The sequence below is a fragment of the Oncorhynchus keta genome, chromosome 20 (genome assembly GCF_023373465.1).
Source record: "Oncorhynchus keta strain PuntledgeMale-10-30-2019 chromosome 20, Oket_V2, whole genome shotgun sequence".
In the NCBI taxonomy this organism is placed as follows: Eukaryota; Metazoa; Chordata; class Actinopteri; order Salmoniformes; family Salmonidae; genus Oncorhynchus; species Oncorhynchus keta.
In genome coordinates this window covers 33,535,254-33,554,902 of record NC_068440.1, presented here as the reverse complement: position 1 = coordinate 33,554,902, position 19,649 = coordinate 33,535,254, and the positions used below count along the sequence as shown (strand labels likewise).

The window sequence follows — 19,649 nt, the reverse complement described above, 5'->3', positions numbered from 1 at the left end:
GGGGTCAAAATCAAAAGTAACAGTCAGTATCTGGTGTGGCCACCAGCTGCATTAAGTACTACAGTGCATCTCCCCCTCATAGACTGCATCAGATTTGCCAGTTCTTGCTGTGAGATGTTACCCCACTCTTCCACCAAGGCACCTGCAAGTTTACTGACATTTCTAGGGGGAATGGCCCTAGCCCTCACACTCCAATCCAACAGGTCCCAGACGTGCTAAATGGGATTGAGATCCGGGCTCTTCGCTGGCCATGGCAGAACACTGACTTGCAGGAAATCACACACAGAACGAGCAGTATGCCTGGTGGCATTATCATGCTGGAGGGTCAGGATGAGCCTGCAGGAAGGGTACCACATGAGGGAGGAGGATGTCTTCCCTGTAACGCACAGCGTTGAGATTGCCTGCAATGACAACAAGCTCAGTCCAATGATGCTGTGACACACCGCCCCAGACCATGATGGACCCTCCACCTCCAAATCGATCCCGCTTCAGAGTACAGGCCTTTGTGTAATGCTCATTCGTTCAACGATAAACGTGAATCCGACCATCACCCCTGGTGAGACAAAACTGCGACTTGTCAGTGAAGACCACTTTTTGCCAGTCTTGTCTGGTCCAGCGACGGTGGGTTTGTGCCCATAGGCAACGTTGTTGCCGGTGATGTCTGGTGAGGACCTGCCTTACAACAGGCCTACAAGCCTATTGCTGACAGTCTGAGCACTGATGGAGGGATTGTGCGTTCCTGGTGTAACTCGGGCAGTTGTTGTGATGATCAGCTGTCCGTTCTGTCTCCCTGTAGCGCTGTCTTAGGCGTCTCGCAGTACGGACACATCTGCAGTCCTCGTGCCTCCTTGCAGCATGCCTAAGGCACGTTCACGCAGATGAGCAGGGGACCTGGGCATCTTTCTTGTGGTGTTTTTCAGAGTCAGTAGAAAGTCTCTTTTGTGTCCAACGTTTTCACAACTGTGACCTTAACTTCCTACCGTCTGAAAACTACCGTTCCACAAGTGCATGTTCATTAATTGTTTATGGTTCATTGAACAAGCATGGGAAACAGTGTTTAAACCCTTTACAATGAAGATCTGTGAAGTTATTTGGATTTTTATGAATTATCTTTGAAAGACAGGGTCCTGAAAAGGGACGTTTCTTTTTTTGCTGAGTTTATATTATTATGCATTATGTGCTCTAACTATGGTATCTATCCAATATAGGGAAACATAATGTTACCACAGCCCACACCATATCGTGTGTACTACCAGTATTTCTGATGGTGGGGACTCTTGATAAAGAGAAACTCAATGCAAGTTACATTTACATGACATTTAAGTCATTTAGCAGACGCTCTTATCCAGAGCGACTTACAAATTGGTGCATTCACCTTATGACATCCAGTGGAACAGCCACTTTACAATAGTGCATCTAAATTTTTTAAGGGGGGGGGGTGAGAAGGATTACTTTATCCTATCCTAGGTATTCCTTAAAGAGGTGGGGTTTCAGGTGTCTCCGGAAGGTGGTGATTGACTCCGCTGTCCTGGCGTCGTGAGGGAGTTTGTTCCACCATTGGGGGCCAGAGCAGCGAACAGTTTTGACTGGGCTGAGCGGGAACTGTACTTCCTCAGTGGTAGGGAGGCGAGCAGGCCAGAGGTGGATGAACGCAGTGCCCTTGTTTGGGTGTAGGGCCTGATCAGAGCCTGGAGGTACTGAGGTGCCGTTCCCCTCACAGCTCCGTAGGCAAGCACCATGGTCTTGTAGCGGATGCGAGCTTCAACTGGAAGCCAGTGGAGAGAGCGGAGGAGCGGGGTGACGTGAGAGAACTTGGGAAGGTTGAACACCAGACGGGCTGCGGCGTTCTGGATGAGTTGTAGGGGTTTAATGGCACAGGCAGGGAGCCCAGCCAACAGCGAGTTGCAGTAATCCAGACGGGAGATGACAAGTGCCTGGATTAGGACCTGCGCCGCTTCCTGTGTGAGGCAGGGTCGTACTCTGCGGATGTTGTAGAGCATGAACCTACAGGAACGGGCCACCGCCTTGATGTTAGTTGAGAACGACAGGGTGTTGTCCAGGATCACGCCAAGGTTCTTAGCGCTCTGGGAGGAGGACACAATGGAGTTGTCAACCGTGATGGCGAGATCATGGAACGGGCAGTCCTTCCCCGGGAGGAAGAGCAGCTCCGTCTTGCCGAGGTTCAGCTTGAGGCGGTGATCCGTCATCCACACTGATATGTCTGCCAGACATGCAGAGATGCGATTCGCCACCTGGTCATCAGAAGGGGGAAAGGAGAAGATTAATTGTGTGTCGTCTGCATAGCAATGATAGGAGAGACCATGTGAGGTTATGACAGAGCCAAGTGACTTGGTGTATAGCGAGAATAGGAGAGGGCCTAGAACAGAGCCCTGGGGGACACCAGTGGTGAGAGCGCGTGGTGAGGAGACAGATTCTCGCCACGCCACCTGGTAGGAGCGACCTGTCAGGTAGGACGCAATCCAAGCGTGGGCCGCGCCGGAGATGCCCAACTCGGAGAGGGTGGAGAAGTTCAATACAACTACTGATACCCACCGTTTCCTGAACTATGCACAGATCACAGTTAGCTTAATACAACTACCGGTACCCACCGTTTCCTGAACTATGCACAGATCACAGTTAGCTTAATACAACTAACGGTACCCACCGTTTCCTGAACTATGCACAGATCACAGTTAGCTTAATACAACGACTGATACCCACCGTTGCCTGAACTCCGCAGAGACATTTACCTCAGTAATTTATTTTGCCCATCAAATTGATTTAATAGATGGTCTCTACAGTGCATATGGTAGTAGAGTTCTATCCATATGAAACACACACAATAAAACCCCCTCTCAGTTCAACTGCCACATACATCTCTCTCTGATTCTTTTCATAAGTAGCGTCTTTAAATAGCAAATGGTTGTTCAGTTCAAATGCGCTCAGTTCTGGCTCATAAGAGGCAAATTCCTATTTGTCATGGACAAATCACCAACCCACACAATGTTAGTTCTAAAAGTCTGTACAACCTGAAAACAGAGTATCCCTTGGAATAAGGAATCATCCAAACCTCATGGTTAACAGGAACATGACAGAGACCCAGGTCAGGGCAATGGTGCCACAGGGCCGTCTTTCATAACTTTGCTTGACTGGTAATTTACCGTTTCTGTGGTATCCAGTTTCCCTGGGTATAATAAAACCAGTCATTTTCATCTTCAAGATTTCTTGGCTATTTACTGTAAATACAAATAGTGATAGAAAATGGCCCCACTTTTAGCTAATATGGAGAAAACCTACAGGAACATCAACCTGAACACAGTCCAAAATGGCATTCTATTTCCTATAGCTCATTACGTTTGACAAGGGCCCAGTTTCCCAATAGCATCTTGAGGCTAAGTTCAATTTAGAACCATAGGATGCTATGGTTCTAAAGTTCTAATTAGCTATAAGATGCTTTTGGGAAACTGGGCCCTGGTCTAAATTAGCGCTAGATGCAGGGAATAGGTTGCAGTTTGTTATTCAGTCAACACATAACTGCCTACATCATGTTTATACAGTATATTTTGTTTACACATCTGCCCACAAACATACAGGAGTTCTTCTGGGAAGTAAAATGTGCCTGTGGTAGGAGGAGCCTACCTGTTCTATGTGTGTGTTGGACTAAACTAATCTTATTGCTGTCACTTTATCGGTGGATATAAATTCAACAACGCCCTGTGTAATCTAGTCCTGCTATTTTAGGCATCATCAGTCTTCCACATCTCTGGATTCAATTACTACAACTCAAAGTAACTTGTAGTTATGAGTAAAAGAGATGGCATTCGAAACCCTTTGGGTAAATTCCAATCCAGCCAAATCTGAGGAAACCACATTTTTTTTACACTCTGCAGACAAATTAAAACTGTGGTCTGATTATGTTTCTGTGCTGCATTGTATAAGCACAGAGAGGAGAGGGATTTATATTCGTAGAGCTGGGGCCAGTTGGAGAATTATAATTAAATGGCATATATTATTATTATTATTATTATAATTGGAACACTGGCATTTGCATGATGATTTCAATGATTTTGACATCTGCTGGTGTGATTGAGAGGGTTCTCAGACTATGAAGATACGGGCTTCCCTGTTGCCACCGTAATGGGATTTAATACAGATCTGACTGTACTGCATGAAGGCAGACAAATTATTATGTCTGATTGAATATGGGCCAAGTGGGTTAAAATGTTATAATCCCCAAGATTATACCAAAACACCTGGCCTTAACATTATTTCTATATAGCAATTTTACTGTGATGCTAAAAGTCCTTGGTTTCAGTCAGTTAAATCTCATGACTTGGGTTTACAGACGTCAGCTCTGGGATGTCAATTTAAAGCTAATAGATGTTATACTGCCCCCTGGTGTCAAAATCATATACAGAATACACATGAAACTACTATTTACAGGGAATATTTCACTTTTTCATTGAAATGTTTAGAAAATAGTTTGTGTCATGTTACATGCAGAGCCAAATAAATTGAGTCTTAATTCATACATTTTTAATAATACACGTTTAATAACACCAGTAAACAATACAAAAATGTAGTAGTGTGTATTAAAACATACAAAAAGGTCTAGATGTTAACATTAAAATAAGCAGTTAACACTGCTGAACACAAATAAAAAGGTATTTAACTATAGGTTGGACAAATTACTTCAGTTGTTGTATGTCTAATGAGCAATAATACAAAACCCCCATGCAATCATGAGGAAGACCCCTTATTTTGTCTTTGGGTCAGTCTTTGGGTCAGTCTTTGGGTCAGTCTTTGGGTCAGTCTTTGGGTCAGTCTTTGGGTCAGTCTTTGGGTCAGTCTTTGGGTCAGTCATCCACCCACAGACACTCTGAAATCACAACAAGTCCATTTCCCAACTGTTCACAATAACCTGGGTTATTAGAGCACAACGTAGCAAAATCTTCTTCAACAGAAAACGAAAAAGAGTGTTTCTTATTGGCCCATGTAGCCGCTCTCTGTTTCAGTCCATTTTCTACCGTTTGGTGCCTAATGAACACGACCCTGTTCTGAACCCAATACTGCACCAGGGGGCAGTATTGAATTCCACTCCAGTTACTCCACTTTCCAGATGGCTATCTTCCCATCCTCGCGGGCCGCCCCACTCAGCACATAGCGGTCCTCTGCGGAGCACAGTGCCTGGACACAGTCTGTGTGAGCTACCAGCTCCTTCTCTACCGTGTGTCGCTGGGTATCCACTACGTAGATCTTCCCCCTGGACTTCCCCGAGCTACGGCCGCCAACCCAGATCTGACAGGACAGGGTAAAAGATGTCTCTTATTGGTCATTAAACCACATTAAATTGATAATGGACAGCATGTCAGAATGCATTGTGCTATGAATGATCTATTGTGTATTTTTTTTTTAAAGCTGAAAAGCAGGAAGGGGAACCAAGGCTGATTTGGACCAATGAATACTTTCACATAATAGAATACCTAAATACAGCATGAACTGTAAGTAGTGTATCTAGTAGTCTAGTAGAGTACTCAAGCCCTTTAATGAAAACTACAGTAGAGTACTCAAGCCCTTTGCTGAAAACTACAGTAGAATAGAAGCATCCTAATTTTCAGTCTACAATGCAGTCTGCAGATAGTCTCACCTGGTTTTTGACCTTGATGAGGCAGGTGACACCTGCACAGTCGGGCAACTGGATCCTCTGGAAGGGCTTGGTGAGCTCCGCGAGGTGCCACACACACAGCTCCCCTACGTCTATACAGGCCGTCCACAGCTGCTCCTTCTGACACACATAGCACACAACAGCACTCCTTCATCACCCCCATACCATGTCAAAGTAGCACAAACCTCACTGATCACAGTAGGCTATATATTAAATATGACATACTATGTATACAAGACATGCAGAGGTGAAACATGACACTGGCCAGCCGGACTAGCAGGTCACGATTTCCACTAGCCTGGGTAACATTCTGGTCCAAAGTCAGTGCCTTTCAAAAACAACATTTCAACAGCCTGGTAGGTTCTGAAAAGTACTATCCTCAGCTTGTTTCATTTCTATATTTCTACAGACACATAAACCACGAGTCACCTCCTGGTAGAGCAGGAAGCTGCTAAAGGCGGTGGGGGAGCCACGGAGCTGTTCAGGAAGGGAGATCTTGCGAGTCAACGTTCCATTTTTCCACACCTCCATAATGCAGTCTCTGGCACCTGAATGACGTAGGAGGAATAACAACCACGATTATAACAATCAATCTGTCATATACAGTATTATTTACTGGGTGGTTCGAGCCCTGAATGCTGATTGGCTGACAGCCATGGTATATCAGACCGTATACCACGGGTATGACAAACATTTATTTTTACTGCTCCAATTACATTGGTAACCAAATAGCAATAAGGCACCTCATGGATTTGTGGTATATGGCCAATATACCACGGCTAAGGGCTGTGTCCAGGCACTCTGCGTTGTGTCGTGCGTCAGGACAGCCCATATACCACACCTCCTCGGGCCTTATTGCTTAAGTCTAATATAGCCAGAAGTCATTTTCATCATTTGATGTACACTATTTGTTATGTTTTTATATGTACTTACAGCACCACAGGGTTCCACTGCAGAGCTGAACGGACTGGAGACGGTCACAGGAGAGCCTGAACTGTTTCCTCACCTGCAGTGTGGACACGTCCCACGTCATCACTGTACCTTCCGCACTGCAGGAGTACGCCACCTTGGGGCTGCAACAGGAAGTACATGACACAGGTAAAGACTAACGTTACTGATACCATAGAGCAGAACCAGCAGGGCTATGTTCAGGATGGCACACAGGAGCAAAACAAGGAGCATTTCTTATACAAATTCAGATTGTTGCTCTGTGTTTCAGTCCATTTCCTTCTGTTTGGTGCCTAATGAACACAGCCCAGGTAATACAAATCGATTGTACTTAGAGCTGGGACTGCTCATTGATGGCTTTATCATAGGCTCCTAAAAAGAAGGCTCTCTCCATGGCTGTGATGCCAGTAGTAGCTGTATGTTTGCTGCATGTCAGTGTCACACCTCACCTGTACTTCTCCCTGCGCTCCCCTAGGGCCAACCCTGTGATCTCACTGCGGTGGTCCGTCAGCTGCTTGTTACAGGACATGCTGCGGGTGCTGATTATGTAAATGACGGAATCCTGAGAGCCAATCCACACCTGCTGCCGGTCTACTCCCAGCATGCAGTTCTGAAGAAAACAACATAAAATAACATTGGGAAGATATGAACCATTATGATGTATAACCCATGCATCTCAGTAGGTAGAGCATGGCCCTTGCAATGCCAGGGTTGTGGGTTTGTTTTCGACAGGGGACCAGTATGAAAATGTCTGCACTCACTACTGTAAGTCGCTCTGGATAAGAGCTTCGGCTAAATTAGAAAAATGTTTAAAAAACAGACAGGCTTTCCAGAAGCTTTTTTAAGCCACGGAATCAAGCTCGATTACCACAGGCTTTTCTCAGATTTGTTCCAATTAGCAAGTGAACACAAGACTCTGAAGTGTGGTAACGTAAGTCTTCAATTTCAGACACCACCAGGGGGCAGCAGAATCCCTTGAGTTATTTTAATGGACAAAAACACTACATATAGTTCAAATGGGTCAAAGCAGAAAGATGACTAACTGTGGTCAGTGAATAACTACTGCTTCTTCATACATCTATAATTGTCCTTCTCCCTTTGAATTTTCCTTTTCTTTTAAAATAGCGGTCTCATCCCTGTTCCACGTCCACACCCTTACCACTCGTGAAGAGCCTACTTGAAGTTGGCTTTGTTGCATGGACCAGCTGGCTGCATCAAACACCACAACCTTCCCGTCGCTCAGGGCACACCACAGTTTGGGGTTCCCATCACCCTCGGTGTCGAACGATACGCCCAGCTGGCCTGAGAATGTAAACAAACATTTTGATGAAGGCTGTCCCACAAGCAGAATCTCTCATACTGAACAAATCAAGCAGAATCTCTCTCTCATACTGAACAAATCAAGCAGAATCTCTCTCTCATACTGAATAAATTAAGCAGAATCTCTCTCATACTGAATAAATTAAGCAGAATCTCTCTCTCATACTGAATAAATTAAGCAGAATCTCTCTCTCATACTGAACAAATTAAGCAGAATATCTCTCTCATACTGAACAAATTAAGCAGAATATCTCTCTCATACTGAACAAATTAAGCAGAATATATCTCTCATACTGAACAAATCAAGAAGAATCTCTCTCTCATACTGAACAAATCAAGCAGAATATCTCTCATACTGAACAAATCAATTAGATCCAACTCATACAGTAAGGACGTCATGGTTTGACTAGATAGTAACTAGATAGTAACTATACGTAAGCAACACCCTGATGAAGACTGAAGCTGAAAGGTATAGATTATTCCTTATCTATTTATAATACATCTTCTAGTTTGTTATGAGCCAGGCTGAATATATATCTCTCTCTACATATATATCTCACACACACACACACAAACAGAGTAAACATTCACTGTCAACATATCTCTCTCTCACACACACACACAACACAAACATTCACACACATCACACACACACACACACACACACACACACACACACACACACACACACACACACACACACACACACACACAGAAGAAGAGTAAACATTCAGTCAACATCTCCCTCTCTCACACACACACACACACAAAGTGTAAACATTGACAGTTACACATAATGTCACGCATATGGAACTTTTGTCAGATATCATTCATGATCTAGTAAGACATCAATCAGATTTTCAAATACAATCACAAACTGTTCTATTTCCTCTGATGGCATAACAATTCTTTTTATAAATCATAATAGGAAAAAAAAAAAAAAATATGTGTCACATCCTGTGTCACATCCTCCCTTTCATGGGGAGGAGTGATGAACAGAACGGAAAGGAGGAAGGAATATGGACACTGTTCAACGTGACCTACATTTAGACCTACATTGAGAGCTAGGACTTCAATGGTGCTCTGTGCTGAAGCAGCACTGTTACTAATGCCTAGACGGTCAACTCCTCATCTTATACCGTGGCCACGACCACGCCACCTTCTAATTGGATACAGATCAGCGGGAATCGTAATAATCAGCAGGATAGGCCTAGAAAAACACACGGTCTGTGAGAGGACCAGGGGAAGGAGGAGGACCACTGTCTGTGAGAGGACCAGGGGGAGGAGGAGGACCACTGTCTGTGAGAGGACCAGGGGGAGGAGGAGGACCACTGTGTGTGAGAGGACCAGGGTAAAGGAGGAGGACCACTGTCTGTGAGAGGACCAGGGTAAAGGAGGAGGACCACTGTCTGTGAGAGGACCAGGGGGAGGAGGAGGACAACTGTCTGTGAGAGGACCAGGGGGAGGAGGAGGACCACTGTCTGAGAGAGGACCAGGGGAAGGAGGAGGACCACTGTCTGTGAGAGGACCAGGGGAAGGAGGAGGACCACTGTCTGTGAGAGGACCAGGGGAAGGAGGAGGACCAGGGGGAGGAGGAGGACTGTCTGTGAGAGGACCAGGGGAAGGAGGAGGACCACTGTCTGTGAGAGAACCAGGGAGAGGAGGGGAGGAGGAGGACCACTGTCTGTGAGAGGACCAGGGGAAGGAGGAGGACCAGGGGAAGGGGAGGAGGACCACTGTCTGTGAGAGGACCAGGGGAAGGAGGAGGACCACTGTCTGTGAGAGGACCAGGGGAAGGAGGAGGACCACTGTCTGTGAGAGGACCAGGGGAAGGAGGAGGACCACTGTCTGTGAGAGGACCAGGGGAAGGAGGAGGACCACTGTCTGTGAGAGGACCAGGGGAAGGAGGAGGACCACTGTCTGTGAGAGGACCAGGGGGAGGAGGAGGACCACTGTCTGTGAGAGGACCAGGGGAAGGAGGAGGGATATTGTGTTGGTTCCCTGATGTCACTTGGTTGAGGCTCCTTTTAGTTTAGGTGTTGGGAGGCTCCTTGCAGACTAGGTAGGGTCTGTTTCTTATCTGCCCTGGTCAAAACAACACGTTGTGAGACGTACTATTGAGCCTGAGAAAAAAAAATTATGCTGATTCAAAATAATTGATGTTTGAAACATAAGTTTCAGATGTCAAATTGATACAGAAGTCAGACTAAAACACATCTCATTGTGTAATACAAGTCTGTGTAATATAATATAAATGTTTGTGGTTTGAGTAGGAAGAACAATTTCAGTGATTCTATTGTGCCTACTGTATGACCCTACTACCAGTAATCAGCACATGAAACTACAGATGAAACTGAGGAACACAACAGGAAGTGGTTGGTTGCGTTGGGAAAATCGGTGCCTCATTAATTGTTTAAGAGGCAGTAAAAAAATCTCTGGAACCAAAATCGCCTCTGGCCAAGTCTCCTCCTGTAACACCACACTGACACCAAGGAGGCTGACGCCACACTGACACCACACTGACACCAAGGAGGCTGACGCCACACTGACACCAAGGAGGCTGACGCCACACTGACACCAAGGAGGCTGACGCCACACTGACACCAAGGAGGCTGACGCCACACTGACACCACACTGACACCAAGGAGGCTGACGCCACACTGACACCAAGGAGGCTGACGCCACACTGACACCACACTGACACCAAGGAGGCTGACGCCACACTGACACCACACTGACACCACACTGACACCAAGGAGGCTGACGCCACACTGACACCAAGGAGGCTGACGCCACACTGACACCACACTGACACCAAGGAGGCTGACGCCACACTGACACCACACTGACACCAAGGAGGCTGACGCCACACTAACACCACACTGACGCCACACTGACACCAAGGAGGCTGACACCACACTGACACCAAGGAGGCTGACGCCACACTGACACCACACTGACACCAAGGAGGCTGACGCCACACTGACACCACACTGACGCCACACTGACACCAAGGAGGCTGACGCCACACTGACACCAAGGAGGCTGACGCCACACTGACACCATCACTGTCCTAGCAGCAGCGGAATGCAGCACTGTGACAGACCTGGGTTCAAATACTACTTGAAATCATTTAAAATGCTTTAGCTGTGCTTGATTGAGCTTGCCTGTTCCAATGGAACCAGTAGAAAAGTCCCAAAAGTTCAAACCCCACCCACCTGACACTTCAGGCAGATGAAAGCAAACGCACAAAGTATTTGAAAGATTTCAAATAGTATTTGAACCCAGGTCTGGAATGTGACGTATGTTACTAGGACACGGGCAACATGAGTCTTGTGTTGTTGTTGTCACGCAATGCCTCGACTACAGAACACATATTTGAGGTTTACTACCATGACAGTCATGATCTGAGTGTCTGAAGGTACGTGGGATGTCCTAGACTGGGGAGAGTGAACATTTTAGTGGGGTTGAATAGGAAATACCGGCAGCACCTACTTGATCTACCGAGAATACTGCAGGGTGTTTATAGTACTGGGAAATCATACTACAGATATATGTAGTACTACCAGTTTGTTGAACAGGAACTGAATGGTGTCTGATGTCAGCTCTACTTTGAAACTCCACATCATGACGGTCACCTTCCTTTGAGGCTGACAGTGAGCCTTAAGGGTTTACCTGGGGTGTAGAGCAGAACATCTACCGCCTGGGGGCTGGTCCGGTCCAGAGACGGGTTGATCTTGTGTTTCAGGGTCTCTGACGTGGTTTTGGGAACCATCATTGGCACTGCTCAGGATGGACAGACAAGTCAGAGGTCAAACGTTGAATTGAACATCTCCTGAGAAGCAAAAAGATGTTATGAACATGCACTTTCTGCTAATCATTTCAATAACCTTCTGCATAGATTTTGGTATATTTAAAAACATTTGTTTTTTTACCAAGTTTCTTTTAGTCATGCTAAAAGATGAACTTTAGCATACCTTCCAGTTTCATTCTGTCAAAGTGTGCTAACTTGGTTGCTGCAAAAATGGCCTTTTGTGAATGCAGACAGCCAACCACTGCATCCATCAACAGGGCATTGGTCAGAGCCTGCTGCATATACTGGGGGTCCTGAGAGAGACAAAGAGACAGAGACAAAGCGAGCGAGAGAGAGACAAAGCGAGCGAGAGAGAGACAAAGCGAGCGAGAGAGAGACAAAGCGAGAGAGAGAGACAAAGCAAGCGAGACAAAGCGAGCGAGAGAGACAAAGCGAGCGAGAGAGACAAAGCGAGCGAGAGAGACAAAGCGAGCGAGAGAGACAAAGCGAGAGAGAGAGACAAAGCGAGCGAGAGAGAGAGACAAAGCGAGCGAGAGAGAGAGAGACAAAGCGAGCGAGAGAGAGAGAGACAAAGCGAGCGAGAGAGAGAGAGAAAGCAAAGAGAGAGAGAGACAAACAAAGCGAGAGAGACAAACAAAGCGAGAGAGACAAACAAAGCGAGAGAGACAAAGCGAGCGAGAGAGACAAAGCGAGAGAGAGACAAAGCGAGAGAGAGACAAAGCGAGACAAAGCGAGACAAAGCGAGAGAGAGAGAGAGAGACAAAGCGAGAGAGAGAGAGACAAAGCGAGAGAGAGAGAGACATAGCGAGAGAGAGAGAGAAAGCGAGAGAGAGAGAGAAAGCGAGCGAGAGAGAGAAAGCGAGCGAGCGAGAGAGAGAAAGCGAGAGAGAGAGAGAAAGAGAGAGAGAGAGAAAGCGAGAGAGAGAGAGAAAGCGAGAGAGAGAGAGAAAGCGAGAGAGAGAGAGAGAGAGAGAGAAAGCGAGAGAGAGAGAGCGAGAGAGAGAGAGAGAGAAAGAAAGCGAGAGAGAGAGAGCAAGAAAGCGAGAGAGAGAGAGCAAGAAAGCGAGAGAGAGAGAGCAAGAAAGCGAGAGAGAGAGAGCAAGAAAGCGAGAGAGCGAGAAAGCGAGAGAGAGCGAGAGAGCGAGACAAAGCGAGAGAGAGAGACAAAGCGAGAGAGAGAAAGCGACAAAGCGAGAGAGAGCGACAAAGCGAGAGAGAGCGACAAAGCGAGAGAGAGCGACAAAGCGAGAGAGAGCGACAAAGCGAGAGAGAGCGACAAAGCGACAAAGAGAGAGAGAAAGCGACAAAGCGAGAGAGAGCGAGAGAAAGAAAGCGAGAAAGAAAGCGAGAGAAAGCGAGAAAAAGAGAGAGAAAGCGAGAGAGAAAGCGAGAGAGAAAGCGAGAGAGAAAGCGAGAGAGAAAACAAATACATAAATTACATTAAACTTATTTCATCAACAAAAAATTGTTTCCCCTTCTCCACAAAACATACCGCTTCTTCATAAGCCCACTTCTCCTCAAACAATGGGAGATCTTTTACAGCCGAGAAGAACAAGAATTCAAAATCCACTTTGACTAATCCATTAAAACCACATCTTACATCCTGCCCATATCCTGTGTCTATTTTATGTTTCCTACTCAGAAAAATTGACATCTTAGCTTGCTCCAAAATAACATTAACAATTGACATTTTCTTTTCTGTTGCTTACTATATTGAAACCCCAAAATAAAAACAGTGTTATTGAAAATCTGCCCTACCGCTGTAAACAAAGAGTCTAGTATTTCAAAGAGAGGTTTTATCCTCTCACACTCCATAAAACAGTTAAAAATGGTTTCTCTTATGTTACAAAGGGGACATCATCTCCAACATCTGAATTAATGACAGATACAAAAGCATTAACTGCAATGATACCATGCAACACCCTCCAATGATATGATGCCATGCAACACCCTCCAATGATATGATGCCATGCAACACCCTCCAATGATATGATGCCATGCAACACCCTCCAATGATATGATGCCATGCAACACCCTTTAGTACCGGTGGCTTGTACAGTGCTCTCCATGCTGGCTTTACCTTGTCATCAAAGTCCAGTTTCACCCTCCAAGGAGTGTATTTTCTATTTTTCAATGTATCTTAATTTAAAACCTTGACACACCCCCTATATACAGTAGCAAAAAATAAAGCCTTCTTTAAACCTAATCCCCCTACCCTGCCTGTAATACCAGACCTGCCACCCCTCTCCATTTTCCAGTCCATAAAGCAACCTTTGAATAAACGAACTGGAAAGCAGCAGCCCTACTAACAAGATGTATAAAAACGCTTTTGACAAATACAATACACTTTGTAGAACCCAATGATATTTATCCCCCAACCACATTATTAACAACCACTGTCATCTCATCCTCCCTTCTACCATTTCAACTCACCCATTCCATTTTTTTTTCCCATTGTCCCCTTGGTACACTCCAAGATACTTGAAACCTCCCTTACACTATTCCAGCCCCCCTGGCAAAGTCATGATCCCTCCAGACCATTTCCCAATCTGTAAAGCACACATTTTCCCCAATTTACCTTTGCAGGAGGAGATTCCCTGAAACCTTTTTTTTTTTTACATTTCACCTTTATTTAACCAGGTAGGCCAGTTGAGAACACCTTTATTTAACCAGGTAGGCTAGTTGAGAACACCTTTATTTAACCAGGTAGGCCAGTTGAGAACACCTTTATTTAACCAGGTAGGCCAGTTGAGAACACCTTTATTTAACCAGGTAGGCCAGTTGAGAACACCTTTATTTAACCAGGTAGGCCAGTTGAGAACACCTTTATTTAACCAGGTAGGCCAGTTGAGAACACCTTTATTTAACCAGGTAGGCCAGTTGAGAACACCTTTATTTAACCAGGTAGGCCAGTTGAGAACACCTTTATTTAACCAGGTAGGCCAGTTGAGAACACCTTTATTTAACCAGGTAGGCCAGTTGAGAACACCTTTATTTAACCAGGTAGGCCAGTTGAAAACACCTTTATTTAACCAGGTAGGCCAGTTGAGAACACCTTTATTTAACCAGGTAGGCCAGTTGAGAACACCTTTATTTAACCAGGTAGGCCAGTTGAGAACACCTTTATTTAACCAGGTAGGCCAGTTGAGAACACCTTTATTTAACCAGGTAGGCAAGTTGAGAACACCTTTATTTAACCAGGTAGGCCAGTTGAGAACACCTTTATTTAACCAGGTAGGCCAGTTGAGAACACCTTTATTTAACCAGGTAGGCCAGTTGAGAACACCTTTATTTAACCAGGTAGGCCAGTTGAGAACAAGTTCTCATTTACTGCAACCTGGCCAAGATAAAGCAAAGCAGTGCGACACAAACAACAGTTACACATGGAATAAACAAACGTACAGTCAATAATAATAGAAACACATAAAGTGTGTGCAAATGGAGTAAGGAGGTAACGCAATAAATAGGCCAATAGTAGCGAAGTAATTACAATTTATCAAATTAACACTGGAGTGATAGATGTGCAGATGATGATGTGCAAATAGAAATACTGGTGTGCAAAAGAGCAAAAAAAAGTAAATAAACCAATATGGTGATGAGGTAGGTAGTTGGGCTGTTTACAGATGGGCTGTGAACAGCTGCAGCGATCAGTGAGCTGCTCTGACTGCCGATGCTTAAAGTTAGTGAGGGAGAAATTAGGCTCCAACTTCAGCGATTTTTGAAATTCATTCCAGTCATTGGCAGCAGAGAACTGGAAGGAAAGGCGACCAAAGCAGGTGTTGGCTTTTGGGGATGATCAGTGAGATATACCTGCTGGAGCGGGTGCTACGGGTGGGTGTTGTTATGGTGACCAGTGACGCGAGATAAGGCGGAGCTTTACCAAGCAAAGACTTATAGATGACCTGGAGCCAGTGGGTCTGGCGACAAATATGTAGCGAGGGCCAGCCAATGAGAGCATACAGGTCGCAGTGGTGGGTAGTTTATGGGGCTTTGGTGACAAAATGGATGGCACTGTAATAGACTGCATCCAGTTTGCTGAGTAGAGTGTTGGGAGGCTATTTTATAAATGACATCGCCGAAGTCAAGAATCGGTAGGATAGTCAGTTTTACGAGGGTATGTTTGGCAACGTGAGTGGAGGCTTTGTTGCAAAATAGGAAGCTGATTCTAGATTTAATTTTGGACTGGAGATGCTGGAGAGTCTGGAAAGAGAGTTTACAGTCTAGCCAAACACCTAGGTATTTGTAGTTGTCCCCATATTGTTGTAGTTGTCCACATAAGTCAGAACCGTCCAGAGTATTGATGCTAGCCGAGCGGGCGGGTGCAGGCAGAGCGGCCCTGTTGAAGAGCATGCATTTAGTTTTACTAGCATTTAAGAGCAGTTGGAGGTCACGGAAGGAGTGTTGCATGGCATTGAAGCTCATTTGGAGGTTTGTTAACAGTGTCCAAAGAAGGGCCAGATGTATACAGAATGGTGTTGTCTACATATAGGTGGATCAAGGAATCACCCGCAGCAAGAGCAACATTGATATATACAGAGAAAAGAGTTGGCCCGAGAATTGAACCCTGTGCTACCCCCAATAGAGACGTCCAGAGGTCTGGACAACAGGCCCTCCGATTTGACACACTGAACTCTATCTGAGAAGTAGTTGGTGATCCAGGAAAGGCAGTCATTTGAGAAACCAAGGCTGTTGAGTCTGCCGATAAGAATACAGTGATTGACAGAGTCGAAAGCCTTTGCTAGGTCGATGAAGACGGCTGCACAGTATGGTCTTTTATCGATGGCGGTTATGAACTATTAGACTCAAACTATCCACATCCGCTTGATTTTTCACCAAAATAACTACATCATCAGCATATGCTAAGAGACGAATAGGAGGAATATCCTCTGAAAGGAACACCCCTTCAATGTGACTTCTATTTAGTCGTGGCTCTATAGCAATGACATACAACATTCCAGACAATGCACACCCCTGCCTAGTTCCTCTACACACCTTAAAAGGTGCACTCAAGCCACCGTTAACTTTCAATACACTTTCAATGTCACCATATATCACCCTGATAATGGCAATAAAACCAGAGCGGAAACCAAATGCCTCAAAAGTGCGCCATAGGTATTGATATTCAACTCTATCAAATGCCTTTTCCTGATCAATTGAAATTAGACCAGCATCCAACCCAAAAGCCCTAGAGACGTCCAAAAAGTCCCGAATCAGGGAAATGTTATCCCCTATCTGCCTGTCGGGAACACAGAAGGACTGGTCCATGTGCATGATTTACCCTATCACCTCCCTCAGCCTGTTGGACAAAGCCTTGGACAGGATCTTATAATCAGTGCACATTAAGGCCACCGGCCTCCAGTTTTTTGGCAGTAGGGTGAGGACAGCCCTTCTGCAGCTTATCAGTAGTAACCCTCCGGTCAAACTATCGTTAACTACTGCTAGCCAATCCCAACATAGCCCAAACATACTTTAAAAAGTCAACAGGAAGCCCATCAATGCCAGTGCCCTTCCTCTTTCCATGCAGTGTATAGCTCCTGCAAAGACAATGGTTTCTCTAGTTCAACCGGAGCTCCTGCAAAGACAATGATTGCTCTAGTTTCAACCTGAGCTTCTGCAGCCACCTATGGGAGCCCATCAAGTAACTGCTGTGTCACCTCTTTATACTCGCACCTGTAGAGCTTAGCATAGAACTCTACTGTCCTCTTTCTAATTTCACTTGGGATAGTGAGCTCCTGTCCAACAGCTGATTTGAGGCAATGACTAATTCCTCTTTGTCCATTATTTTTCTCTAAACCAAAGAAAAATTTGGATGAGGCATCCATTTCAGAGATTCCCTGGAACTTACTTCTCACCAATGCCCCCTGTGCTTTGATATCCAGCAGGTCTGCCAACGCGGCTTTTTTCAGTGCCCGAATATGGCCTCGATCTCCTGTGGTCTCAACTAACGTCAGGAGTTCCACTATTTCTCTGGGGGCGTTCATTGATCTGGTGATATCTCTGGTGACATTCATTGTGTATTGATTACAGAATTGCTGAATCTGGATTTGCCCTACATCCCACCGCTGTTGAAGAGATACAACACTGTCCTTTTCAGACCGCCACCTCTGAGAAAAAACTAAAACATCTCCTAAAGTAAGCATCACTCAATAAAGTTATATTAAAATGCCAGTGTGTACTTGTGGGTTTTACAGTGTTAATGTCCACCACCTCTGTTACTAAACAATGATCAGAACACTGGGGTTTTACAGCATTAATGTCCACCACCTCTGTTACTAAACAATGATCAGAACACTGGGGTTTCACAGTGTTAATGTCCACCACCTCTTTTACTAAACAATGATCAGAACACTGGGGTTTCACAGTGTTAATGTCCACCACCTCTTTTACTAAACAATGATCAGAACACTGGGGTTTCACAGTGTTAATGTTCACCACCTCTGTTACTAAACAATGATCAGAACACTGGGGTTTCACAGTGTTAATGTCCACCACCTCTGTTACTAAACAATGATCAGAACACTGGGGTTTCACAGTGTTAATGTCCACCACCTCTGTTACTAAACAATGATCAGAACACTGGGGTTTCACAGTGTTAATGTACACCACCTCTTTTACTAAACAATGATCAGAACACTGGGGTTTTACAATGTTAATGTTTAAAAAAAAAAAAATGTATTTCACCTTTATTTAACCAGGTAGGCTAGTTGAGAACAAGTTCTCATTTGCAACTGCAACCTGGCCAAGATAAAGCATAGCAGTGTGAACAGACAACAGAGTTACACATGGAGTAAACAATTAACAAGTCAATAACACAGTAGAAAAAAAAGGGGAGTCTATAGGTAGGCGAATAATTACAATTTTGCAGATTAACACTGGAGTGATAAATAATCAGATGGTCATGTACAGGTAGAGATATTGGTGTGCAAAAGAGCAGAAAAGTAAATAAATAAAAACAGTATGGGGATGAGGTAGGTGAAAATGGGTGGGCTATTTACCAATAGACCATGTACAGCTGCAGCGATCGGTTAGCTGCTCAGATAGCAGATGTTTGAAGTTGGTGAGGGAGATAAAAGTCTCCAACTTCAACGATTTTTGCAATTCGTTCCAGTCACAGGCAGCAGAGAACTGGAACGAAAGGCGGCCAAATGAGGTGTTGGCTTTAGGGATGATCAGTGAGATACACCTGCTGGAGCGCATGCTACGGATTGGTGTTGCCATCGTGACCAGTGAACTGAGATAAGGCGGAGCTTTACCTAGCATGGACTTGTAGATGACCTGGAGCCAGTGGGTCTGGCAACGAATATGTAGCGAGGGCCAGCCGACTAGAGCATACAAGTCGCAGTGGTGGGTAGTATAAAGTGCTTTAGTGACAAAACGGATGGCACTGTGATAAACTGCATCCAGTTTGCTGAGTAGAGTTACGAAACAATGATCAGAAAATCCCACTGGGGTTATCACACTTGATTTACAGACCTGAGATCGATGCTCAAAACAATACAACCTAACCAACCTGGCCAGAGAGATGGTGTTCCCTCTCACATTAGCCCATATATACGGTCTCGTGCCTCCATTTTGACTCTGCCAAATATCACATAGTTAATGTGTTACAATAAAGTGTTTTTAAAAAGCCCTTGAGGCTATGAGGTGCTTTGTGATTTCTAACTAAAATCACTGACTGTACAGTTAAAATGCCCAGCAAGAAATAAATAATCCTCCGTGTTACATTTCTCAATGTTATTTGATAATGTCTCTAAAAAACATACCCTCTCAACTGCCACTACTAGGGCTAGGGGATATACATTTATTAAACACATAATGAACTTTTCATATATCTGTAACTTTTAATAACCTCCCCTCAACTACCTCTTCAACCTCATATGACAAAGGCAAAAAACCTTTTGG

General features: G+C 44.9%; 1 protein-coding gene across 1 annotated transcript in view; it reads right to left on the bottom strand.

Moving 5' to 3' along the window:
• Positions 1-4,529: 4,529 nt before the first annotated feature.
• The window catches only part of LOC118373873 (DENN domain-containing protein 3-like), a 36,242-nt gene continuing 21,122 nt past the window's right edge, over positions 4,530-19,649 (bottom strand). Inside the window, exons 21-28 of the mRNA XM_052473151.1 lie at positions 11,911-12,040; positions 11,609-11,716; positions 7,773-7,915; positions 7,063-7,223; positions 6,599-6,738; positions 6,095-6,213; positions 5,648-5,785; positions 4,530-5,298 (exon numbers count right to left, since the gene is read on the bottom strand). Of these exons, the coding sequence (XP_052329111.1) occupies positions 5,104-5,298; positions 5,648-5,785; positions 6,095-6,213; positions 6,599-6,738; positions 7,063-7,223; positions 7,773-7,915; positions 11,609-11,716; positions 11,911-12,040 (1,134 nt within the window). The 3' untranslated portion in view covers positions 4,530-5,103. The remainder of the gene's footprint in view (positions 5,299-5,647; positions 5,786-6,094; positions 6,214-6,598; positions 6,739-7,062; positions 7,224-7,772; positions 7,916-11,608; positions 11,717-11,910; positions 12,041-19,649) is intronic.